At 40.9% G+C, this 27281-nt stretch overlaps 1 protein-coding gene across 4 annotated transcripts in view; it reads left to right on the top strand.

Moving 5' to 3' along the window:
- Nucleotides 1-27281, top strand: part of drp2 (dystrophin related protein 2) — a 197279-nt gene that overhangs the window by 147758 nt on the left and 22240 nt on the right. For all 4 annotated transcript variants that reach the window (XM_078169424.1, XM_078169423.1, XM_033633165.2 and 1 more), the window contains exons 13-18: nt 1456-1541; nt 5732-5889; nt 10827-10993; nt 13374-13485; nt 14338-14474; nt 18149-18214. In XM_078169424.1, the coding sequence (XP_078025550.1) occupies nt 1456-1541; nt 5732-5889; nt 10827-10993; nt 13374-13485; nt 14338-14474; nt 18149-18214 (726 nt within the window). The remainder of the gene's footprint in view (nt 1-1455; nt 1542-5731; nt 5890-10826; nt 10994-13373; nt 13486-14337; nt 14475-18148; nt 18215-27281) is intronic.

Here is a 27281-nt window from a genome sequence, read left to right as displayed (position 1 = left end):
ACTGCTGCTATTTATTGGAAAACAAAAAGCAATTACTGAAATTTATGCGCAGGATAAAGTCTCTGATTGTCTCTCATTAGCAGCGAGTAGTTAAGAGCTACCCACCGAATTTACAGCACTCGTGGGGTTATTCCTGTATCTCTGCCTCTGTGCTCTGTGTTTTCTCTTCGGAGACGCCACAAAACAGTCAATCAGGAGCAGAGATGGGGGTGAAAGTTGGTGTGAAAGAGGATTTGTTTCTGCTGTGTCTCAGAAGGGATGATTGGCCCTCTGCCTGGACATTGTTATTGTAGCTTAAGCCACACTGTGGCTCTTTATAGATGGCTGTACAACAAGCCATTGAACCACTTACAATCTGCAGACAGAGTGTCCTAGGAGTGTGAGGAATAGTCAAAAAATTGTTTTTATGGTGACATGAGATTACACATAGTGAATCTCTGTGTGTATGTAACGTATATGTACCTAAAGCTCCAATATTTTTGATACCACCAGTCACTCAAATGACCTGGTGTAAAGTGAAAGGGTCCTTTTGCATCACTGAAGAATTACAACAAGCTCTGCAGCATCTCTAGACCTGATATAGGACCTTTATTACAGCACTATGTGTCACTGTCATGTATGTCAACTTAAGAACACGCCATGAATCCGATGTAGAATTCTCTTAGAACCTTCCTTAAGGACGAATTTAAGAAAAAACGTAGGAAGCTATTGGTAAATGAGGCTCACTGTCCCTACTTTGTTATTAAACACAAATTTAAATCAACATCCCAGCTCTGGAAATTTAACTCACTCTTTGATTCAATTTTATACTTCATTGATCTGATGCTCTCTGATGAATGTGACATTCTTAATTTCTCACTTAACGATTCAAACGTTAACTCGATAAGCCTGTGGTTTCTGCCAATGCTGCTCAGCTCGCCAATAAATTCTTCGTGGCTGTGTTGGCACCAGAGCTGTGAAATCTATGCACAAACGGTGACAGTGTGTTTATTTTTCCCTAAGCAGAAAAAAAGCTACATGACCCATTAAGGCTCAGGTCAGGGCACAGCAGTGTCCATCTCACTGGCCTTGCCATTGGCCAGTGATCATTTATGCTATATATTCAGCACCTCTGATGCTGGATGTGTGTGTAATTGTGTGTTAATGTTGTATGCATGTATGTGTTTGTGTGTAAGTGACATTGTGAGCTTATTATTGCTCCATGGACTCAACACTTTATCAAATCCCTGTAGTGCCTTTAGGTACCCTGGATGTGCTCTAATACAATTTCACACTGTTGCACTGACCTGTACTGTACAGCTTTGACCCAAGTAATTCCTCCACACTTTGTCCCTCCCAGCAGGGCTCAGACAATGAATGAATACGTTACTGCACCACAATACACTGTGATCTGAGTGCATTCAACGCTCAAAAATTGTAACCTTACAACTTCTTTCTTGTCTCCCTTTCCACTAGCGCTCGTAACGGCAAAATGCGAGTTCTGAGCTTCAAGATGGGATTGGTGAGCTTGTGCAACGCAGACGTCCAAGAGAAGTATAAATGTGAGTCTGATGCTCACTCATGTGCCTAATGCATCTCCTCAACTGCAAACAATGAGCCAAAACAAAACGGCCTTGATTGCCCGTATTACATAAAGACATCCACTTAGCCTAATGGAGGAAATGAGTCAGCTGCTATAATGGAGAAAGCTTTCTTTACGTCCACAAAGTACACCGGGGGCCTTAAAAGGATTGCTTGCCAAAGACACCATTCACACACAGTGTATTTATTTTGCTCCCACTCCAATGTTTCTTCACAAGTCATCCAAGAAGCTAAGACGCTCCCTTCCTCCTTTTATTGGAGGATTCTGTTCTGTTGCAGCCCCAGTTCACAAGCCATCATGTAAATATAGGCATTTGAACTGATGATAGCTGTACCTGGAACAGCTTGTAGTTGATACAAGATCAGAGACAACACTGCCAAACCCATGCCAGGATTATTCATGCCTGGCACACCATCTGTGTCAGCTCTTAAAGACTGAGAGGTAACAGATTTGCTTTCAATTGAATGGTCCCTGAGGTGAGTCAGCCTTCTTTTTCTGGGTTCAGGTAGACATGTGGTGGCCTTAACAGTTTGTCATTTCACTGACTGATCCTGTTTTTTTGCCAACTCCAGACGTCAATGGAATAATATTTGCAAATAAATCTGAAGCATTTGCATCAGCCCACGTTGGGATACAGATGGTGGGTGTTTATTCCATCATCACCAGTCTTTGGCTTGAGATTTAAGAGAGGAATATTTACTCGACTTTATCGTACCAGTAATTTTTGATACTACACTTTTCAACCCATTCAATCAAAATTTATTTATAAAACACATTTAAAAACAGCAGTTAAGCAAAGTACAATCCAAAGTAACAAAAATCATAAAACAACACCATAAACCCACAAAGAAATGTTCACAAGACAATAGGACAATGAAATAATAAAAGCAATGAGGCAATGCTCATGTTGAATTTATGTCAAGGAATAAAGATGTTTTTTTAGACAGAATGTACAGGCAGGCAGTGAAGGGGCCAGTCTAACATGCAGAGGCAACTTATTCCAGAGTTTGGTGGCTGGTGGGTTAGGGGCTTTTATTTAATATTTGCCTCTGCGCAAGCTCAGTTTTGCGAACATCAGTATGTGTTGCTTTCACACCTAATTTGACAAATGCATCAGTTACTGCTCTGTCACTGGCTTCTGCCTCTAATTTTTCTCATCAGAAAAACATGTTGTCTATTTGGAAAGGTTTTTAGTTCTCCAAAGTTATCCACCAAAATAAGTTTCTGATTATTCCTGAGGGAAGAAAATCAGCCTTCAGTCTCAGAGTTACATAACAAGGGCTTAGATGAAATAGTTGTACATGAAGTTTTAAAATTTCTAAGAGGTGGTAAATTATTAAGCAAACTAACGTCCAGGCTGAAATGATTTCGTTAAAAGTGAGCTTACAATGTGTACGCTAGGTTTGCATTGTTTGTTTCCTCTTATAGACTCACTTACCTCACTTTTGTACTGTTTTTAGCCATGTGGCTAAGGAAGGCAGTATCGAGGTAGTTGGTCTACCACTGTCATCCAAATTGATATATCTCAAAAACTGTCGGATGGATTGTCATGATTAATCAGGCTCGTCACCTCTTGTGTGTAGTGATAATTAGACAATGTTACCATGCTATCAAATTAAACTAAGATCATGACCATGATAGCATTGTCATTGTGAGCATGTTAGCTTACAGTTCAGCCTCATAGAGCTGCTAGCATAATAAACTTGTGGTTTATTTATTTGGGACTGTATCTATGCGTGCGTTTAGACACGCCGAGCCAGACTGGCGAGTTGATCAGAGGTGCCCAATTTTCGGCCACATAGGGGTAAACATATTGGCGGAACCTTTTTGGTTTAAAAAGAATGAGGCACCCCTCCGCCACAGGAGGGGCTGTTGATGACTTGTGGGAGGAGCTATTGATGACACCGCATGTGTGACCCACTGGCGGTGGACTAACAGGAAACAGCTGATAGCAGGAATGAGCAGCTAGGAGCAAGAGGGAGACGCAAACCTGACAGACACTACAGTAAAGATGAGCAACTGGGGAGACAAGGAATTGTGTGCCCTCCTTGCCCTCTCAAACAAAGAGGCCATTAACCGTCAAATGACGGGAACAGTGAAGGATGGGCCGACTTATGAGAAAATTGCCGAAGGACTGACCAGCCGCGGCTTCCCTCGGAGTACATCACCGTTTATGTCACACGCTGAGCTACACATTTTGTTACTTGCTCACGCCCCCCATTGCCCTGAAAAAGGTGCATTCTGTATGAACAAAAGTAGGTAGGCGGCATTTCGCTGCACTCCCCAGTTTTGTTTTTATACTGCCAATGCTGAAAACAGACTGATTGGGCTTTCCTGCAAATTTGCACAATTCCTATTTAAAAAGGGCCAATGTTCCCAGGATCATATGGTCTCAAGTTCAATAACAGAGTACCCTAGGACTGAGTCCTAAAACCCAGAAATGAGTTAATTAAAATAAAGCTAGTGCGGATGCGGATATTTTGAAAGCTAAAAGTATTGTAGCATAAACAGGACTTAAAATAAGAGAGGCTCAGAGACAGAGTTGCACATTTGAGGGTCATTTAATCTCAAGAGAACAGCCCAAGACTTGGTACATCATGACAATTTATAGTGTGAGACAGACAAACATTGTGATACATGAGCACTGTAGGTACTGTAGGTACTTTCCAATTGTTAGTTCCTGCCATTCAAAATTCAAAAACTGTAGGTACTGCAGGTACTTTCCAATTGTTATTTCCTGCCATTCAATTTCAGACACCCGGCTCAGACAACAGGTTATTTTCCCAATTAGCCAGAACTCCACCAAACCATGACTAAAGTCACGTAGGCCCTTTGGCTAAAGTCACGTCAGGATAACAACATTTGAAACAAGGTCACCATCTACACTATTAAAGTTATGCATAATTAAGGGCACATCCACTTTAAATGACAGGCTGTCTGTGAGGTGTCACCCTAGTCTTCCAGTCAGATCCACCCCTCACTCCTCCACAGCTTCACCCTCTCATTCAAATTTAGTTACTTCTGGCTCCAAAAATTCAGAATGGCGACAGCTGAAATGAGTCCACAAACCAGTGGGTGACAGCATGTTGGCTACATCTATTATGCTCATACAGTCTATGGTGCAACCCCAATTTAGTAAAGAGAGTTTCATACTAGTAAAAACTGAAAATATATTAAAGACTTCACAAACAAACTTAATAATGAGTGTTTATATAGATTGAGGTTTCTTCAGCCAACTCCAGGAATACCATTATGTCTGTCACTGCAGGGTTTGCTACATCACAGGCTGCATGTTTCAGATGTAACAGGCCTTTATATGGTGGAAATACCTCCATAAAACATTCCCAAAACACATCTCTATCAAACAGCTCAACGTGAACATTTAAAATGTCAAACACGCCTCAGCTCTGGTTATGAGGACTATATGGAGAAGGCTGTTTAACATGCAGGTGTTAAAGCCAAGTGTTGTCCCCTGTAGGGTTGAATAAGTACACAGAGGGGGGGGGGGGTACACGGGATGCTTATACTGGCATTGTGCAGCGGCATCACACGCCTGTCAGCATTCATCTCTTCAGTGACAGGCAGAAAGTCCCAGCTAGCTTGCTAAAGGCCTCATTCAAAACCTGACAAGACTCCACTTATGCAGTTCTTTCATCTGAGCAGACCAGCCAGGCCACTAATACTGATTCTGTCTCTGTCTATATGTCACTGGAGTGAGTTTTATTCCACATAACTAGGTTTGGTAAACCCTGATGTCTTGGACTGGAGGCTCATTGTTAAGAAATAGATGAAAAACTGATGTGTGGACGTTTGATTGACAAACACAGCAAACAGTTTTTAAAGTCTCACTAAAGTTTTGCCTTTATTTTTCAGAGTGCCACACTTTTTAAATTGTGAATGCCTGTCTTTGTAATTAAAATCCTGATTTACATTTTCCAAAGCTGAGAACATGTAGCAATAAATACAAATGCTCTAAATTAGCAGATGTAGACGTGTAGGAGAAATGTATGTAGATGTGATGATAATACAAATAATCTTGTTCATGCATATAAATGCAGCGCGCAATTACTGCTGTTACACTCGGGTGTATAATCAGATTAGATACTGAATAATTGATACATTACTGTATGTATTTTCTGGTGGTTGCAGATTTATTCCGTCAGGTGTCTGGTCCTGGAGGTTTGACAGACCAGCGTCACCTCAGCCTGCTGCTCCACGAAGCCATTCAGATCCCCCGCCAGTTGGGTGAAGTTGCTGCTTTTGGGGGAAGCAACGTGGAGCCCAGCGTCCGCAGCTGCTTCCGTGTGGTAAGGACAATTACTTACATGTATTACAGAAAGGGCACCTCATGCATTCACACACTATGAACAATAAGAGCAGATGAAATCATCTGTAATGTAACAACGTAACATAGCTCTTACAAGCCGATGTGTGACAACCTTTTGCTAACCTTTGACTAAGTTTCTTCGTTTTCGACCTGGGTTTGTCTCTCCCTTCCTGTATGTCAGCAAGCTGAAATCTGATTTGCTTGAAAAACGCTGGGCACGTGGGGCAAGAAAAGAAAAATCTTTGTTGTGGATCCTTGAATAGTCATGAAAAAAATTGAAAATTTTGCTCATGAAAATGTGTGATAACCCTGTTCGGTGCAAGTGAAAGACTGACAGTGGTGGATGTAACCAGACATGGAAGTAAGTCACACATGTGCAGGTCTTCAAGTCTCAAGCAAGTCCCAAGTTACTGTGGTGAGAATCAAGCAAGACAAGTCAAGTAACTGCTCAGGTAAAGCAAGTCATAAGTCATTTCTTATGAAATGCTGATGATCTTGTCAAACATTAGCTTTCTAGCTAACTTTTGTTCAGCCAGTAAGCTAAAGACACACTCAATCAGCTTTTCATTGCAGGTTTTGCAGTGACGGATGAAATTGGATGTTATAGTGACCACGTCACAGATTTTTGAGCTGCGGACCTTGCATACCACTATTCTGTTCTCACTATTGTCATTGACACACAATCCTTGAATCCCAATTTTATTATTTTTGGACAAGCTGCGTCATGCATTGTTGGCCTTTGCAAGTGTGCTGCGTTTTGGTAGGTTGCCAGGTTTTCGCACACTGCACTAGAAATCACCCAATCATGTTTTTAAAAAAACACACGCAACTGCTCTGTCTAACTTTTAGAAATATTGTAATATTTCTACCAAAAGCCAATTAATTTCAAGTCTAAGTCAAGTCTCAATTCACCAATACCAATTCAAAGTCAAATCAAGTATTTCATGAAGTCACAAGTCCTCAAATGTTTGACTCAAGTCAAGTCATGTGACTAGAGCCCCCCATCTCTTGATGTAACTCAGTACATTTACCTAATTGAAATGTACGAAGGTACGTGTTCTATACTTAAGTATTTCCATTTTCTGTGCCTTTATACTTTTATGCCACAACATATCAGCAAGAAATATTGTACTTTTTACACCACCATATTTTTTGATAGCCTTACTTACTTTGAAGATTCATATTATTAATACAAACTGTAAATCAGATGGTATATCATTGTAGGTTAACGTCCAGCAACAGAGCTGTTAAAAAGGTAGTCCAAATTAGCTCCATCTCTACCAGCTGCAACAATAAAGTGATGAACACTTTAATGCATCAATAATTATAACCCAGCAATATAATTTTTTTCTGAAATGTGTTATTCTGCATAATGCGTACTTTTACTTTTCGTACTCTTAAGTATATTTTGATACTAGTACTTTTGTACTTTTACTTGAGTAATTTCATGTTTTACTTGTAACAGTATGTCTACACTGTAGTATTGTTATTACCGAAGTAAAAGATTTGAGTACTTTTCCCGTCACTTGAGAGTATTGTATGACTCGATTGTGCTAGCCTCAGCACTTAAATTAATGGCTTGAGTGCCCAAACAAAAAATTGGAAGTCAACCTTCAAAACCCACTTATTAATGCCGTTGCAGTATAGGGATGTATCTCAAATCTTCTCAGTATACGAGTGTACGCTCTAATCTATGAATTACTGTAAAGGAGAATGATGAGTGACCTCCAGATAATAAGAACAGAACTTGTTCAAGGCAGAGCTATAAATACAGAAACTGAAGTTTAAAGAAAAATTAAAAATGAATGGCAAAATCAAACATTTGCCTTTACATGACTTCCATCAGAAACCATGTATGAAAGAATTATGATGTCAGCTGTGTGAAGCCCATTGTGTGTCACTGACATCAGCACAATCTGAGTTTACTTCCGAGGAAATGGAGAAGTTATAATTATTTTACCTAAAGAAGTCCCAACTGCACCACCCATATTCAGAGTGTTGCCTCACAAACATTACATCGCATTAATATTGCACTGCATTGCTTTTAATGCACATGAAGTACAGTCAGTGGTAGATAATGCATGATGTTTTTAGCCATACATGGACTGTAAGTGATGTCCAAGAAGTTTAAATTAGAAAGTTGCTTGTAGAATATGATCTATTGGAATATTGATATGATGGAGCGAGGTCACAGAGTCCAGCAGCGCAGAGCAAGAGCTAATGACGAGACATGTTCAAAGCATGAATTACTTTGTCTTTCTCTCCTTTGCTTGTTCTGAATGTGTCTTCAAGTTGTATGTTGGACTCAGGTTGCAGGAAGTTTACCTTGTGACATTCAGTTTGGGACACCAGATAATTAGTTGTTAGGAGCAGGCCACAGCTTTTTTTGGAAGGTGGCCTATGCAAAGCCTTTTAATTCCCTCATTTTCAGAGGCAGATCTTAATTATACACAGTCTATTCTGGTCCATGCTTTCTGTATCAGCTACGGCTGATTAAAATCAATTCCTTTCTCCATTTGCTCCATGTTAGGACATTTAGTTGCAGATGAAATATCCATGTAATGCCAATTGGGGGGTGACCCGTTCGCCCATTTATCACTTTGGTTTGCAAATGAGTGACATCAGTTTCTAGAGAAACACATCTCAAGGCTTAATGCTCAATTCTGATTATTCCCCCAGATTCAGTCTTTTTGCCTGTTTGCATTCATCTTTATAGTGACCCATGTGTGACATCAGTTTGAATGTCTCTGCCCTAAAACGGCTCACATGCAACCAATAATGTCACATACATTCACATTAGAACAACAAAAATGTCACATCTGAGAGACACAGGTATGATGTGCTAATGTTCATCTTCTGAATGATTTGCTGCAGAAGTCAGATGAAAATCTGTCGTATTTCATATCATATTTTTATGCAGAATGAAGTCATCAGATCTTCATCATTGTGTGTAGTAATTAGCCATGTGCTTTCATTTGGGAGAGGGTGCTATTTGCAGAGCATGGACTGCACTTGTACAGTGCTTTTCTGGTCCTCTGGCCACTCAAAGTGACACTACATGTCACATTCACACACACAGTCACACACTGGTGGCCGAGGCTAGCATACATGGTGCCACCTGCTACTCAGTAACCTATTCACACGCACTCATGCACCAATAGAGCAGCCATTGGGAGTAATTTCGGGGTTCAGTATCTTGTCCAAGGATACTTCAAGGACATGTGGACCAGATGAGCTAGGGATTGAACAGGTCCAATGGGACATTTTTCGAAATACTGAGGCTACAGGATTATGAGCCATCAGAACAATGGCATGAGGGTAAGATGACAAAGGAAGGCAACAGCCTTAGCTCTATTAACAGCTATTGCTAGTAGTCAGGAGTCAAGAGTGGTGGGGCCACAATGTTGCAGGTTTCATGGAGGAGGAGTTTCTCAAACTCTAGGATATCAAGGGCCACATTCTGATAGGGCTATCTCTGTTGGCGCCTCACAAAAACAGTGTCGTGGTATGTAGGCAAGTTGTCTCCATCAGAAAGCGTCTGGCAGTTGGACTCTATTAGTTGTTGACTTGGACAGCCTACCACAGCGGTGCTACCACTACTGCAGCCTTTGGTAGTTTCAACAAACAGCTCTGACTCTGTATGAGTGTTATGTGTTTGCACAGTGAAGTATGACATGGAAAAACCATGGATGTATAGGTTAAATCTGATAGGATATTCTCACAATGGTTGCATGGCCAGTGTTTGGATAGGTACTGGATTTAGGACCGCATATGAACGTGGCCAGATCTGATTGGAAAAAGTCTGATTTCTGTGTCCACACTATGAAAAATTCAGATCTGTGTCACAGGAGAGCAAAAGAATTGGATTTGAGCCACATTTGCTTGTAATGTGAACGTAGCTTTTGACTTTGCTGGCAGGGAAGCAGATGGATCGACTTGGGACAGGGAATACGCAGAGTAAGACGGTTATACAGAACAATATGACTGAACATGCAGAAGCATTGGTTTACAGCAGGAATAACTTAACATGTAGTAAATATTGTTATATTTTGAGAAAAGTGCACATTTATTCTTGATACACAAACACAGTTTAGTGGATATATGGTGCAGAAAGCAGAGTTTCGATGGATAACTAAATGTTTATCACTCTACTTTTCCATTGATGTTTAAAGCATCCCATCTGTTCAGCGTGCTGCCTTGAGATGTGGCGGCGTGCTCAGCATAGTCAGTTCCAGGTGTTCGGTACGCGAGGAGCTGCTATTTGACCTCCCACATGGAGCTGGCTACTTTACTACCAGAGAGGAGCTCCTTCATCCCCGGGAGACTCAGTACCTCTGTACACCTCAGTCTGTGTGATCAGTACGCACACACACATACACACACACACATTTATTATGCTACTCTGCTTGAGCGGTGGAGGAAGCCCCAGGGAAATCAACCTCTTAATGCATCTCTGATGCAGACTTAATGAGAATTTAGCACATCACGGATTTTCAGCGCTTGGCGAGTCATTCTTTTATTAGGTTGACTTCCTTTTTATCCCACTTTCTGGAATTCTCAACAAGGTGTCTGCGGGAGAGACGGCGCGCATGCAGACACATAAACACAAACATACAGCTTACACACAGACACAGAAGTTATGTCTGCTATGTTTTATCCTTATGATTGTTTAAGCAGTTGCATAAAAGCAAAAAAAAAAAAACCCCACAGTGAAGAACATCTTTCACCCTCTCATTCCCCTTTTTATCTTTTGTATTCTCTTTGATTCCCCGTTGCTCACTGCTGGACCACCTTTGGAGAGGAAGCACACTTTCTCCTCTCATTACTTCATGTACCTGCCCTGCTGTTGGTCTATATTTGGATTGTTTACAGTCTCCTGCACTGCTTTTTTCTGTCCTCCCACCTTCCTTTTTGAAGGCCCCAGGGAAACCTGCCATTGAGGTTTCTCACTTCCTGGAGTGGATGAGCCTGGAGCCCCAGTCGATGGTTTGGCTGCCTGTCCTCCACCGTGTGGCTGCTGCAGAGTCGACCAAGCACCAGGCCAAATGTTACGTCTGCAAACAGTGTCCCATCAAGGGCTTCAGGTAGGCAAGACATATAACTCTCACCTAACATAACACGATATAAAATTACTCTTGTGATCACAGTGAGCTATTGCAACATCACATAAAAAAGAAAAGATCAAGCTGTATAAGTGAGAATGCTGTTAAAGGGGAAAATATGCACATACACAACCTGAAAACACACATTAGGTAGATTAAAATTGTCTGGATTTAGCAGTTATGAGAGTGTGTTTAATGTGCAAGTGTAACGTGACAATAGACAAGTATTTATAGAAAAGGAAGTGATTGATTAGTTTAATGCGTTGGCATGTTAATAAGCACTAAAAACATGTACAGATGAGTTTGATGGGAATAGCATTTGTTTTGCAGGTATTTTGGTAGTGTACCAAAGTTTTGGACAAATAAAATCACAGCAATCCATCCAGTAGTTGTTGAGATATTTCACTATGGACAAAAGTGGTTATCATCCCTGACTACTTGGCTAGAAAATTACAAAAGTGAGGTGGCTGAGTTTGTAGGTGGAAACAAGTAGTGCAAATCCAGCGTATTGTTTGTAAGCTCAGTTTTCACCTTCAGTTTGCTTGATAATTCACCAACTCTTCAAATTATCAGACCTCTGTGTACAACCATTTTAACTTAGCACTGCAAATGTGAAATGCAATCACACTCTCCAACTGTATGGACTACTTCTATCTTCAGATATATATTCAGAAACTTATTTCCGTGGATCATTTTGCAGGACTAAAAAAAACTTTCTGAAAAGCTGCCGTGTTTTTCTGCTGAAAAAAATTAGAGGCAGAAGTCAGTGACAGAACAGTAATTGGTACATTTGTCAAATTAGGTGTGCGAGCAGCACATATTGATGTCTCTTAAATTATGCTTGTGCAGAGGCGAAATTTAAATAAAAGCCTCTAACATGACATAAATTGACAATTTTTTAAAACTTTTTTTTTTAATTTTGAAATATTGTACAATGTAATATAATGACACCATTAGCGTTTAGATTGGCTCGCTTTAAGCCTTGCCGAAGATACTCTATAACAGAAGATACCTTATTACAAGCTGCGCCAAGGGTATGAAACATTTCCAGTCTCATATGTGGGTGTGAATGTCTCTCCCCCACATACGCCCACCTGGAAGTGTGGTAAATGTCATTTGGATGGATGAAATCAGATTCAATACAATACAGCTTTTCAACTTTATATGTTAAAATTTAATGTTTGCTCTTTATTTTGCCGCTTGTTTTTATCTGCTGGCTTAATGTCTCTTATCAACAGGGTGTAAGATCACATCAGTTGTTGCCAGATCTCACGACAGTATGTCGCTAAAACAGAGAAATGTCTCGAACAAAGTTAATTTTCTCCTGATTTGTTTGTCTGAAATATTGCTATCTCAGTGTCAGAGTGTTTAGAGGGGTTGGTGCTTGTGAAAAGTGGATCCAGTATTCACTTCAGTGACTATAGGGTGAAGTAAACGGTCAAAAGAATCTTGATTCATATTTGATCAGTGCTGCCTAGTCTGACAGTTTGACTGCAGTTCACAAGCAGTGATTGACATGATTGACAGCTGCATTAGAGATTCCTTTGCTCTGATTGGCTGTTCACATTCATGTGCAGTAAGGCCAGTAGAAGCATTACAGAGGCACAGATTCACAGATTATCTGTCTCACGCCCTGCTGTGTGGATACAGTGACAGCAAATATGACAAAAAGTAATTTTAACAAAAGTTACCAGCAGCAGCTTTAATAATTAGAGGAGTAAGAATATTACTTGTGGAGACATTTAGAAAGTCAAAATTGAGAAGCAACAAAATCTGTTTTAATTGTGGCAGCTGGTGTTTTCATTATATATATGTATATAAAAGATAAAAGCTTGTTGGAGATGCTGAAAGTTAGATATAATGTATGATAATAATAAGTTGAGCAGCTGCACAGTAATGTGAATTTATTGAGGCAAACTTCAAGCATCATGTTTGATCCCTGACAGAAAACTTGCCTTGAAAAAAATGAATATTGTACAGACTGTATGTTTTATTATCATAAAATCTTGCACATATATTATTTGTCTGTATGTCCAATGGATATTGTATTAAAATATTAAATTCACATTCCTTTTTCTGTGTTTAAACATTATCATAAAGCACATGGCTGAAAGTGATCATAATACATCATTTGTTATTGGATACAGTTACTAATTTAACAGGCCACAGTGTTTGCATTCACCCCAGTTTGGAGCACAAGGATCTGTGGAAGCTTATAAATAAGAGACACAGACATGCGCCAACCCTTTAGTCTACACACGCACACACACACACACACACACACACAGACACACACACACGGCTCTACTCTGCTTAGTTCTCTTGCATCAGTTCAGCCTCGCTGTTATATTGATCTTGACAGGTATCGCAGTCTGAAGCAGTTCAATGTGGACATCTGCCAGACATGTTTTCTAACCGGCCGCACTACCAAGGGAAAGAAGCTGCACTACCCCATCATGGAGTACTACACACCAGTAAGACAAACATTATCTTGTGCTTTAACGGAATACAAATTCAAGGCTCTAGGGACAAATGAAACTCAGCTGTGCTCAAAAAAATACTACAGTCTCCTGATTCCTGCTGCCAGACATAGATTAGCCCCCTCTCCACCGTAAGACCTCTATCATCTCTAAGTGTATACCGTTAGGTATGCTTACACCGCTTCGTCCAAATCCATAGTATGCAGAGATTGAGTACCACTCAACAGTAACATCCTTTTTGGCTCACAAAGGGCACGCATAAAGTGCTATTTGGAGCACACACTGTGCACTAAACCCCAATAAAACCAGAGTCTTAAGCGATTGCATGTACAGGCTCCATAGTGGAGTTAATTCCTAAGGAGTAGCTGTAGCCGGAGTGCTGGAGTGGACTGAGATGGTGCCAGATTTAATCTCTAATCAATTCTGAACTGTAAAACGTGGCAAAAGGCCATCTGTACAATGATTTTTTTCTTTACTGGACAATATTTTATATTAGCCAGCTACAGTTTTTCACACCTGTGAGGCAGGCAGGCGCCCATAGATTTCTACTATGATAGAGAGAGTGCTGGAAACAAGAGAGCCAGAGATGGATAATGAAGAGAGGAAGCAGACAGAGCAGCAGAAACTGAATAAGAAATCAGATGGAGGAATAACTTAGTCATCTGAAGTCAAGACAAATCAGTGCCCAGACAGAGTGAACAAATTTCATATGAGGTCATTTTCTAGAAAGCAACATTTTCACGAATTCTTAAGCGATGTAATTTGTCTCCAACCTTTTCCACCACTGCCACCTCTCACCCCTTCTCCACCCCACCAACCTCATCGCCTCCTAAATCACAACTCCAGACAACCTCGGGGGAGAAGATGAGGGACTTTGCCAAGACTCTGAAGAATAAGTTCAGGTCGAAGCAGTACTTCACCAAGCACCCGCAGAGAGGTTACCTGCCGGTGCAATCTGTGCTGGAAGCCGAGAGATCTGAGACGTGAGTCCCACACACAAACACAGACGTCTCTCTTTTGTCTCTGTTTTTCTGTCATCTATCACTTTCGCCCATTCAAACTCCTGCTGTTGCGGGCTAATTATCGCGCTCTGATATTTTTTGGCCGCTCTCACTTGCTGAGTTTGGGTTAAAGGGACATCTCTGTGTTCAGAATTAACATAATGTTATTCCTGTGATCTCAGTCTGGCTCAGATGCTCTGTTCACATGAGCGAGTCTCACCCAAAGGGAAAAATAAGAGCGATGAGACAAAAATCCATGAGATCATCAAGAAGCATCGCTCAGGGCTACGACAGTACCCGGGAAGATTTAGCATGATTGTGGGTTCATGTTTCGGCTGATTGTGTCACTGTTAGGGTCACCTTTTATGACCTCAAACATTACACGAGCTGGAGATGAGACTCCAGTGGTGGAGGCCACATAGACATGTTTATCAAAAGTAAAAGCACTTATTCTGCAGAATGATCCCTCATATTAATATATTATGTTTTATTATATTTACTGCCCATGTATAATTATTACTGATGCATCAATGTATAAGCAGCATTTTAATGTTGTAGCAGGTTGATTAAAAATTTTACATACACCTTGTGGGGTAGTTTACTGCGGTGGCTTCCAGCCTAGGGAGCTTTAAGATCAATCTGAAAGGCTTCAGTGTTATTAACAAGATAGAGAAGAAGAAACTTCTGCGACACAAAATGTTTCTCAAATCCATGCTTGCTCCTGAAATGTGAAACGTTGGATAGTTTTACCTCTACATGACTCAAAACTGATGAAACGCACTAAAAAGAGAACATCACTCTTTGGATGAACTACAAATAGAATAAGGATGAAGGGATCTCCGCACATCAGCAAACTCGGAGCTCAAACCAGTACAGGACAACTGAGACAGGATCTGGTGTAAGGAGATCTGGAGCACACAGTTATAGTAAGAGCTTTTTGACATGGTGCAGTGCCTAACGTTGCAACATTAAGATTCAGAGTGAGAGGAATCTTTGGAAGTGAAGACATTTAAATTGCCTGTGCTGAGCTGATCGCTGTCTCTCGGGGTTTTGCCGTTGCTTGCATCTAGCCAAGGCAATATTGCCGCACCCTATGTAAATATATATCATTAAAACATCATAGAAACCATCAATGTTAACAAGACTCCTTTTTTGATTTCCCCCAGGGTAAAGTTGTATTAAATGTATAAATCCAGTAGCTTTCCTCTGCACATTTGTCCACATAGTCAAGACTGTTGATGTGAATCGTCATCTTATGATCTGCCTTATTAAAAAGCTCTTGAATATATAACTGGATGCTCCAGATCCAGGGGCAGACTTTACCATTAGGCAAGGTAGACACCTGCCTGGGGCTGCCAGCTAAGATTTTTTTTCTTCTTATGTTAATATTCTAACTTATTGTGACCTGAAATGATTTGCAAAAGGTCCCCAACGCAAACAAAAAACAAAACTGTATACTACCTGACTACTACTGGTAATTTGTTGCAGGTTCAAATTTTTAGGGTATTTTTCACACATGCACAAAATTAACACTGATGAATTTTCGCCTTCCGTTCACTTCCCACCCCATGTCAAATAAAACATTCACATCTATTGGCATATCATATTTGCATCTTTGCATCCCATGGAGTTCAACAGTGATGAACTTTGACCAGTGGAGTCACAGCCTCAACCAGTAGCAAAGAAGCAGGCTAGCCTTCATGTGGAGACATTGATTGTTGCTGTTTTTAACCAGCCAATACTGTTTGATATTGTAAAAAATGTTGAAAAATAGCAGCATGCACAACTGAAAAAAATCTTGAACAATATATAGAGGTGCATGGTTGTGGTGAGGATCCAAAAATAAGCAGAAACACCGGCATTCACAGATAAATTAACTTATTTAATGTGGGCAAAATGAACAGAAAGTGACCTCTTTCAGCTACAAAGCCATCATCACTGTGGCACTGATTGTATGATAATGGCCATAAAAAATACAAACTGACCCACATGAGAGATGCTGCCTGGCTGGCAGCAAGTAGAGAGACAGGCATGGAACCCAGTAAATGAAAAATGTACCCATAACATCATATTTCATAGTATTTATTGCACTGCGCACACTCAGCAGAAATATCGCCTGGGCAGGCAATAGCCACTCACCTGCATGAACTTGTGTGACAGTGCCCTCACTCACAAATATAACAATTAAAATATGATGCATTGTTATTCATCAAACAATCCAGCATTGTATAAGAATACAAGCCTCCACCTTGAACACACTTTAAGGCTGCTTTTACACCTGCACTGTTTGGTTTGGTTCAATCGAACTCAAGTTTGTTTGCCCCCTAAGTGTGGTTCGTTTGAGCAGGTGTGAACACAGCAATCACACTTGGGTGCACACCAAAACAACTGGACCGAGACCTTCTTGAAGAGGTGGTCTCGATCCGGTTACAAACGAACTCTGGTGTGGTTCATTTGTGATGAGAACGTGTTCCGACCCCGATCCGAACCAACTGCAGTCACATGACACATTGTTTGGGTTAAACATGAGCATGTTACAGTCCTGGAGGATTATTAATGTGCACCTCCTCCTGTACTGCCTTAATATGCACATTCAGCACATCCAGTGCATCAAAACATTGTTTTCTCGTTGGAGCCGCGCCTCATTTTCAAACTGTATGGTTTGACTAAAATGAACAATGACAGCAATATAGTCCACAATGACCAGCGCTAAAATCAACCTGCGTAGTTGTCCCTCCATTGTGACATTAGAAAGTGTCACATTTATCTTGCAAGTGTACTTTTCTTCAACGTTTTGTTTACTTCCTGGATTTTTCCACATGAAAATTCTGACCAATCAAGAGCAGCTTTCTCACACAAGGCATTTTATCTTGTCTGCTTGTAAATGCTGCCGTGAGAACATGAACCAACTCTAAGCAATTATGCAACCGTGGAACAAAATTAGTCCCTGATTCAGACCAAAGCAAGACAACTCTAGGTCCTAAGTACATTGTGCTAATAATACTTCTTTGCCAATCCTTAAAAATTGAATGCATGACTTTGACTTTAACTTGCTGCGCACTATTAATAGTTTTACTAAAGAAATAAAGGTTTTGAGTACTTTTCCAATCAGATAAAGGGTGAAAATAAAGCAAGACAGGGTTTGCCTGGAGCCTCCAAATCAGTAAATTCGCTCCTGTCAGATCTCCTCACTCCAGATCCTGAACCACTCAGAGCTCATACACATATGCAAACTGTGATAAAGACTCATCAGAAGGTGTTGCTTGACTTCAAAGCATAACGAGCCAGAAATGTCAAGAACCAACAGTTAAATCAAATGAAGTGCATCATAATTTAACATCGTCATGTGTTTGTGTGTAAAATCTTGATATGCAAAGTAAGGGTGTAAAGTAGCGTTAGAGTGGAAACACTCTAAGTTGTGTTTAAGTTGGGCACTTGAATAAATTTACTTTTCTTCACTGTGAAACAAATCTGTTTCTTCTTGTTTGGATCCAAACAAGAAAGTTTTCCAAACAAAACTCTCTTCTTCAGGATTATAGGAATATGTGTGAATTAAGTTTTTTTTTGTTTGTTTTTTTCAGCAACTGCTCATTCACACTCGGAGTGTGTTAGTAATGCCTTGGTGAGGTATTGACATTGGCTTCTGTTGTTTCCAGGCCGTGCTCCTCACCTAAGCTGCCCCACGCAGACACGCACAGCAGGATTGAACACTATGCCAGCAGGTACGTGGCTCACTGTGCTCTGCTTTACATCAAATCACTACAACGAAGTCTCTCACTTTCTTCTCTCCAATTCAACCTTTCTGCCTTCTTTTTATATCCACTCCACCCCTGCCTCCACCACCACCACCACCTCTGTTCACCACACACTGATTGAAGTATTGATTTGGCTGCGTTGTGCACTGTACTCCAGCCAAGGTAGAGACTGTACTGCCCAGCAGTTTTCTTCCCTGTTACACTCCACACCAACACACGCTGGTGCGCATAAGCAGAGCAGTTTGCGGTTGTAGTGTGTGTGTGTGTGTGTGTGTGTAGGTCAGTGGGGTTCAGCGTGCCTAGCGGCTTGTCACTTGCTCGGGCAGTGAGCCCATTGGTCACCTGGGAGCTGTTGGTGTGGATTAGTGTCTGTCTGACAGGTTATAAACAGGGGCACAGCACTGGACTCTCACACTCCTGGCAGCTCAGCCTACAGTGCTGCAGAGCTGGGCACACACACACATTTCCACCAAGCCTGCAGTGTGTTTGTGTGTGTGTGCGCGCCATTGTGTATTACTTCCCTGAGGCTCTGACACACAACTTTAGGCCCTGCCAAAACAGAGGGAACACACACCAACAAGAGAGCAGGCACAATTGTCCTCTTTACCCCTCTTATCTCTCCCTTTTTCCCTTCCTCCTGTTTGCCTTTTTCCTTTTTTATTCTTATCTTTGATCCCCCTCTTCTATTGTCTCCCACCCACACATTTATTTCTCATTTTTTTCTCTCTCATGCTCTCCTCTCCTCTAGCCCTTTCTTCTTCTCCGTTCTGTAACATCTTTTATGTTACATCCTTTTACATTTCCTTTTTGCTTCTAATTGCAGAACAATTCCCTTCAAACGGCTTTTGAGTCATCTCAGTCGCTCAGAAATATCTAAACAGAATAAATCTGAAGCTGCCAACAGCCTTCACCAAAATAAACCAAGAGAACAGAAATGGAAACGTAGTCTAATTTAGTCAGAATGAGACATGTTGCCTTCCCTGGCCTGCTGAGAAAACACAAGAACTCCCACAGCTAAATATAGTTTTTAGAAGTGTCCACTGTATCTGTGCAGTATCTTAGCAACTTTACTCATAGATAACCTCTCATCTCTGCATCTCACAAGTGGGCACGGGATGATAAGAAAAATTCATGTTTTCATAATCCTGGCCAAAATAACTTTGCCCTGATAGTCATCAAAATATGCTTCGAACTCTTAAAATGGTGCTAAAACAATAAAGGAAATACATCAGATGGAAAAAATAACTTACTCCCTAAGACTTCAAAAAAGACATATTTACTAAAAGGTGGAGCCCTGTCATGGGCATACTATGATAATGAGGAATGCCTGTATACATTCCAAATTGAATCTATGTCATTAATCTGATACTTTCTATTTATTTATTCAATTTATTTATTATTATCATTTTCTTCTTTTTTTTATTTATTTTTTTTGTCCCCATTTTATTTATTTTTATTTATTCAATTATCTTTCAATGTTTTCTGCTATTACAGTCGTGGGTGCTTTTGTTGTGTCCCAATTGTCATTATGTTAGTACTACTTTATATTGAAAGTTTGTTTTGAGAAAACAGCAGATATGATGAATATGACTCTGTATGTATGATTATATGTGAAACTGAAATAAAAATTAAGTTAAAAAAAAAAAAGGTGCTAAAACATACCTGAATCACTTAATATTGCAGCATCCAAATATGTTCAAAAATAGCCGCCCACAGACGCCGTAACAGGAGACATAATAAACTCACTGTCTTTGGTTTAGTTTTACTCACTGTTTGATGATCCAGGTGCTTCGACTGGTTTAAGAGTTGATTGATTTGCAGGATGTTTGGAGAGTTGCAGAATGACGCTATGAATTGATTGTCTTGACTGTCACATTCAAAAATGAAAACAAAAATCCTCAAACAAACATTCCCCAAATAAACAGGCCTTTACAAAACCAAAGTTCAAGTCAATGGGGCATTAAACGACTTCATCAAACAATAAATCTAAGATTAACCAGATACGCAGCAGTTAAAGACCCTGTGGCATTTTCCACACTCCACACTCACTTCAGCACACCTGTCTTTCATTAAAGGTTCCCGAGATGCCAGGTCAGGTGGCGCATTAGAGTGACTCAAAAAAAAAAAAAAAGAAATAGGAAACTAGGACTTGCTAGAAATGGCAACACTTAAAGGTATAGTGCACCAAAAAATAAAAATTCCATAGCAAAGCCATTATCTACTCACCTATATGCCAACGGAGACCCTGGTGAAGTTTTACAGTCCTCACATCCCTTGCGGAGATCAGCGGGGGGAGTGGCCAGCACACCTAATGGCAGACGGCGCCCCAGACTAACGTCCAAGAACACAAAATTGAATCCACAGAGTACCTCCATACTGCTCATCCATAGTGATCCAAGTGTGCTGCAGCCGCGGCATAAAAAGTTGTTTCGAAAAAGTCATTTGAACTCTGTTTTTAGCCTCACTGTAGCCTGTAGCTCTGACTGCTTCTCTGTGCTCCGTGTTCACGTGTGCACGCTCAGGGTGATCGGTGATCTCTGAAGAGCAGCAGTCTCGTCAGTACTGATGTCCAGATTCTCAAGTGCAGGCATCGCCAATTCCCAGTCTGAGCAGCAAAGACTTTCCTCACCTGTTGGCATTGCTTTGCATTTGAAACAACTACACCACCAGGTTTCCAGTGCTCGACTCCGGTATTCTGTGGCTGGCTGAGGGTCAGGCTCATGAGCTGCGGCGGCTGCTTCGTCCAGTAGCCTGAGTTCCGCGTCCGTATACTGGGGCTCAAACAAATACGGCTCAACAAAGAAATGCTGTTCCTCCTCAATTTCAGAGTCTTCAGATATGTTGGGCTGTCCTTTGCTAAAAGACCATAGTGCAAATTATCTTTAAATTATCGCATATTATCTTATTTTGGGTGCACTATCCCTTTAACCTTGCATTTTGTTAATAAACAAATATTTTTTATTGCATCGCAGAAATAATTCACACCTTTGAGTGAACATCCTTTTTGGTGAAATCAAACAATATGTCAATGATTGATTAAGATACTCTGCGTTTTTCTTTTTTGTTGTTATTTTTTTTTTAGGTTGGTGCATTTGTAGCCAGTCTCTTTTATTGTTGGTTGCCCAGCCGTCTCTTTGGGTGCTGTTGGACACAATATTCACAATTTTCCTGATAATAGAAATTTACCGTGATCAAATTATTTTGAGAGTATTTATTTATTTATTTCATCAAGATTCCTGCTAAAATTGTGTATTGTCCTATCCCTAGCCAGGAAGCCGTCTTTGTTTCTCAACCATTTTTTTCCTGCATAAGAATAAATCAGTAAGGGTCTTTAGCTGAGACAATAATCTATAATCCCACGAATGTGCTTTCATTAAGTGACTCAAAACGATAGCACTCACTGTTATGATAGAAAGCCCTTATTGTCATTGTTCACAGAATATACATGATTAGGAGTGCTACATCTGATCAGGTGCCAATTAGTATTATTACAAGTAAGTAGAAAAAAACAGACAACATAATCATTCATAAAATCAGAAGAGTGATAAAAATTGGCTGTATCGAGCTGTTGTAAAATAAATAGTGGATTGCACTTGAAAAGCAAAATTATTTTTATATACATTGATTTGTCAGCCTGATGGCTCATGGGTAAAACTGTTTTTGAGTCTATTTGTGTGTGACTTCAAGCTCCTGCGTCTCCTACAGAGGGCAGGAGAGAGGACATCATTTATAAGCACTATATAATCAACTAATAAATAACGTATAACACACTATAATGTAGTTGTAACAGTTAAAATGTATTTATCTGTTAGGGCTGTACCTGACTCAAAATTGTCTGTTGAATAGGATCTGGCTTCAATAAAAATATTTGACCATTTGTTTCTTTTTTCCAAATCAGCGATCAAGCAACATCTCTCAAACTGCCACATTTTTTAACAGGGTTCGGTGGGATGTTCAGGGTGACAGTGACACTGATGTTATATAATAAACACGCCAAATTAGCCCTCCGAGCTAATGCGTGCTAACCCCACCAACTAAAGTTTTTTGGAGAGAAAGGTTATAGCAAATTAAGTTGCTGTGAGCTGCAAATTCACCACTTCCAAGCAGAAGGCAGAAGATAACGTTATTTCGGTGCCTGACTGTGCAAAGCCACTTCCTCCTACCTGTACACGTTGCAGACATCTTCACGTAGTGTAATAATTTTACCCCAGAGAGCTGCATGAAAGCGAGGAGCGCTGACTCTGCAGCTATTTCTGGGGACCACAATGTTCTCAGAAGTACTCTGCACAGTGACTGACAAACTCTGTCAAAGAGGGACTGCTCAACTTGAAGAATCTCGGTTGACTGAGGGGTCTTCGATTTTCAGAGGGCAGCCCTGTTATTTGTCAACAACTAGCTGTTCATATGAAGCGTCTGGTACTGGGGCAGAAACAGATAATGAATGCCTGATAAGTAAAAGGATGGCGATATTTTATACGTTTGTTACATTTTCTGTGAGAGACCGACAGCTGCTTTGTAACTTGTCTCTGAGCCTCAGGCACGTTATTTACTCAATGAATCTTTAAAAACGGGCCGTGAATACATACTTAAATTATTTCCTGAGCATGAGAGCTGGGCACTGTTGCTTTTAACAAATGTCACTCAAACGAAATTACATAGAGATTTCTTTGGAACTATTTTCAGCCTCAGATCTGATGTACACGCTAGTATTTTTGGCAGCAGGATTGTGTATGTTGGATTAACTCTAAATGATAAACATGTCAGCCGCTGCAACAGTGTGGCTCATTGATGTGTTCTGCTTTTAGACAACAATGGAGCTCTAATGCACAGAAGCACATATAAGCTGACAACACTTATTGTTTGTTGACAATAAGAAAAATATAGAATATCATCAGACACATCCTGCTAACTTGCCTGTGAATATGTGAGTGCATAATCTTTGCATAGCCTATTTTTTATTTAACACACTGTCTATATCTTCACACATTATTACAGCTTGGGTAAACATCAGTTATGGGTGTTTCTTAGGATGAGTCACAGATGTGTTCATAAAACTTTAAATTCCCATTGTTACATTTGCTTACAATCAAATGCAACACCTGTACAATTCACCATAACAGCCCTTTAATAAATGGCATTGCTGTGAAGCTTTTACTGAGACAATCAGAAGTGTTTTGATTTACTTCAATAGTAGTTTTTGAGCCTCCAGTTAGCTGTGTTGAATTTGGACAGCATTCTTTCAGAGGCAGCCACTAATCACAGGCTTAGTGGCTCGATCCCCGCTTCCTCATGTCAACATGTCAGCGCTGCTCCGGATGGTTAGGCCAGCGCCTAGCTCAGTAGTCTGCTGCCATTGGCTAGTGCGTGAATGACAGGCATAAATATATTTTATCCAAAATACATTTACCGAGTATACTGTCTAGTTCATTGACTAGTATTACGTCGAGCCAACATAAGTACATCATGCAGGCTAAAAATGAACGAGTATCAGCATTTAGACACAAGAAATAAAAAAGCTCTGCTTATTCATGAGTGATCTGAGCACCGTGGTGATAGAAGAAGACACTTCTTATCATGGTTAATGTTGAGTATTTCATCTGACTCTGTCAGCATCCTGAATCGACTTCAATCGAAACGTCTTCCTTTCTTTCTCTCTCTTTCTTTCCTTTCTTTCTGCATCTGTCTTCCTTCCCTCCTTCTTTTCTTCCTTTTCCCTTCCTTAAGGCCTTTGTATTCCTTAAAGGCCCAGATACACCAAACTGATATCAAAGAAATAGTGGTGATGAAGTCCAACTATGCACATTATGCGCCTGCATGAGCGAAAATAACTCTCCATAGCAGCAGGCAGCGGTAGTCTGTATTCCTCATTCAAAAAGAGAAACCAGAGGACCAACAGGACTGAATCAAGATGCTAGTTAGCCAGTTAGCACATTAACAACACAAACCCAATGTTGAAGGAACAAATCATATTTGTCATGCGCTTGCGCAGTGGTTCCAAATTGGTGGGTCGCGATATAAAAGTCGGTCACGGCATAATTCTGAATGGACTGCAAGTGACTCTGCTGCAACATGTCAAGTTTGTGAGGAAAAAAAAAAACATTTTAGTTTGAAGTACAGTGCATTTCCAGCGCAGAGCTTTACTTTTAAAGTGCCGTGTCCTGCTGTACAGTGAGCGACTAATGCATAGCTACTTGACAGAGACAGCAAACTAGCTTGATGACATGGACAAATGCAAGTATGACTCTGAATATATCAAACTGTGTGGATCTTAAACTAATGACTAGGGAGAAATCTGGACCCCGTGGCTGGACCATTTGGGAACTGCTGCACTAGCGAACAGTAACACAAACAGTTATGAATCATTTCTGCAAAAGATCTCAAGGACAAATGAATCTTACTTAATACAACAAGTTTGTTTCAGTGTCACGCCCTCTTCACTTTACTTTCCTCACTTCCCTTTCTCTTCTCGTGCACCGAGCTGGAGTGCCAGTAAGAGTGATATCTCACCGATGGGCTCCGCCATCCCTGCCATTGATTCAGCATGCTGAATTGACCGAAAAACAGTCGACAAGGGCCAACTAGTGCTGACAGTGTAGGGCACACCACAAGAACTAGGGCGACAGATGCTCCAACAATGGCCCGACATTGACTGACGGCCGGTGTCAAAAGATTTAGACGCACTGTCTCCTTGCAGTTTTCTGTGTATATTGTCATATTCTCTTTAGCTGGGGAACTGAAGGGTCTACCTGTCTGAGACTGCAGGTTTTCAACGATGTTTCTGTAGCATGTGTGGTTTTTTCCACCCTTTTCTGGTTTCTGGTGTGTTTTGGAGTTGAGTTATTAGTCTCTACCCTATAAATATTGTCCTACGGTCTCATGCCACATGGGACCAGACAGTCTTAGGCACATCAAGCCCAACTACCTCCTGCTGCTGTGTAGTGAAAGATGCAATTTCATATCACCAGCGCAGACTTCCTTCCTTCTGTCTCCCTGTCTGTCCTTCATTCTCCCTCTCTTTATTCTTCTACCTGTCAGTCATTATCGGACATAAAGGGGGGGAATTCTCATTTCTTATTTGAATTCACTCCCTGTATGAATTGTAACTCTCCGCTCACTTTGAACACCAATGGAAAGTCAAGGCGATATCAAAATACTGGATGTCATCACTGGCAGGGCAGTGTTTGAATTCTTCCCCTTGGGATGACATATTACACAGGTGTGTGTGTGTGTGTGTGTGTGTGTATGTGTGTGTCAAAGTGCCCTTCAGCCAGTGAGGGGTATTCGTGTTAATCCATGGCAATAATGTAGTCTTCTGTCATCTCAAGGGAGATAAAGTATTTGATGTTTGGGGTTAGGAGAGTCAGATTTCCAGGCATGTCAAACACTGAGACAGCCTCTGTCTCCTCTCTCTCTCTCCCCCTCTCCGTATCTCCCTCCCCTGCCCCCATATCGATGCAGGAGTAGAGTTCATTCCTTTCATCATCAGCACGGCTTCGACATCTTATAGAGGATGGATGAGACGGAGATAATAAAAAACCTCTTAGAACTCTGTTAGGATTTCTCCTCTCTTGCCCTCGCTCTCTCCCTCTCCCGTTTCTCATTTCCTCTCACATCCATTTACATTCATGCAGGAGGCTAAACACACATGTAGGCACAAGACTCCCACACACTCATACCCACACTACTATTTCCTATTACTTTCTGCCCTTTACTTTCTCATTTGCTGTTGTCCCTGACTGAGACTCAGCCTTTTCTGATGAACAATGTCGCAGGTTGAATTACGAGCGTTCTGGCTCACAGACGGGGCCTCCTGACACAGGACATGGATAAATCCTAAAATTCTCAGTGCTCTCGGTGTCATCGGACTCTGGAGAGGAGCAGGATGTGATGTGGATGTCCCTGACAGCCTCTACATCACTTCCCCCTCCCTCACTCCCTCAGCTGACGACATTCTGAGAAAGATGATGCAGCATGGAGTGTGCCGTATGCGTCTGTGTGCACCGGGAGTGCCGCAGTGTAGATTTAAGACTGCTTTCATGCAGGACGTGTCTGTATGTATGAATGTATGTATGTGGGGAGCTACAAGGCTTCTTGTATGTAAGAGTCAGCAGGTTGGTTCTCTCCGTGGTTAATAAACTCACATAAAGGAGAAACTCACCCTTTGATCGTCAAACACTGCTACATGTAATTAACATTTGATATCCAATGAAGTGAAATGGTTTGTGATGAGTTTATTTTGTGGTGTGCTGACTCTCACTCAACCTGGCTCCTCTGTAGATCATGTTTTCATAATTTCAGAGAATGTGTGGCCTTGTGCATTCAGGTGTAAGCTGCACATGTCGATGGAGGATGGAAAGGTGAGAGTGATGGAGAGCAAAGGTTATCAGTCAAGAGAAAGCGAAAGATTAGTGTCAAAGTACAGCTACTGATAGGGATACATGCTTCTACGATGGATGAGTCCACATGTACACAGGTAATTTTGAAAACACGTTTTTCATGACATTTTCCCTCCTTTGTTCTGAAAAAAACTGTCCACATAAGCACTGTTTTAAAAAAGCACGGTCAAGAGCATGCCAATCCAACAGGTGGCGAAATAATTTAAAGCCATGTTCACCAATCACGCAAAGAATAAGATGTTGGACAATCATAAGCCTGAAAAAAGCTATTACCGGAAGACTGCCTGGATGCAATGGCACATTGTAGCACATTCTGGCGCCTCTGTTCCTCAGTATAGTGGAAGAGTAACTGTATGCTTATGTGTAAACATGTAAAAAAAAAAATCCTCTTCACAAGGTTAGAGCCAGCACTATTTTGATTATGTCTGCCATTTGTGGGCCGTGGCTTAGGACGTAGAGAGGGTTATCCACTTATTGGAAGATTGGCAGTTCAATCCCCGGCTCCTCTGCTCTGCATGTTGAAGTATACTTGGGCAAAATACAGAATCTGAAATTGCTCCTCATGGCTGTGCCATTGATGTCTGAGTGCATGTGAATCGTTAATTGAGTAGCAGGTGGCACCTTGTTTTGTACGAATG

This window comes from Epinephelus lanceolatus, chromosome 7 (genome assembly GCF_041903045.1).
Source record: "Epinephelus lanceolatus isolate andai-2023 chromosome 7, ASM4190304v1, whole genome shotgun sequence".
NCBI classification, from domain to species: Eukaryota; Metazoa; Chordata; class Actinopteri; order Perciformes; family Serranidae; genus Epinephelus; species Epinephelus lanceolatus.
Note: the sequence above shows the minus strand (reverse complement) of the source record. Positions and strands in the feature narration are given on the sequence as shown.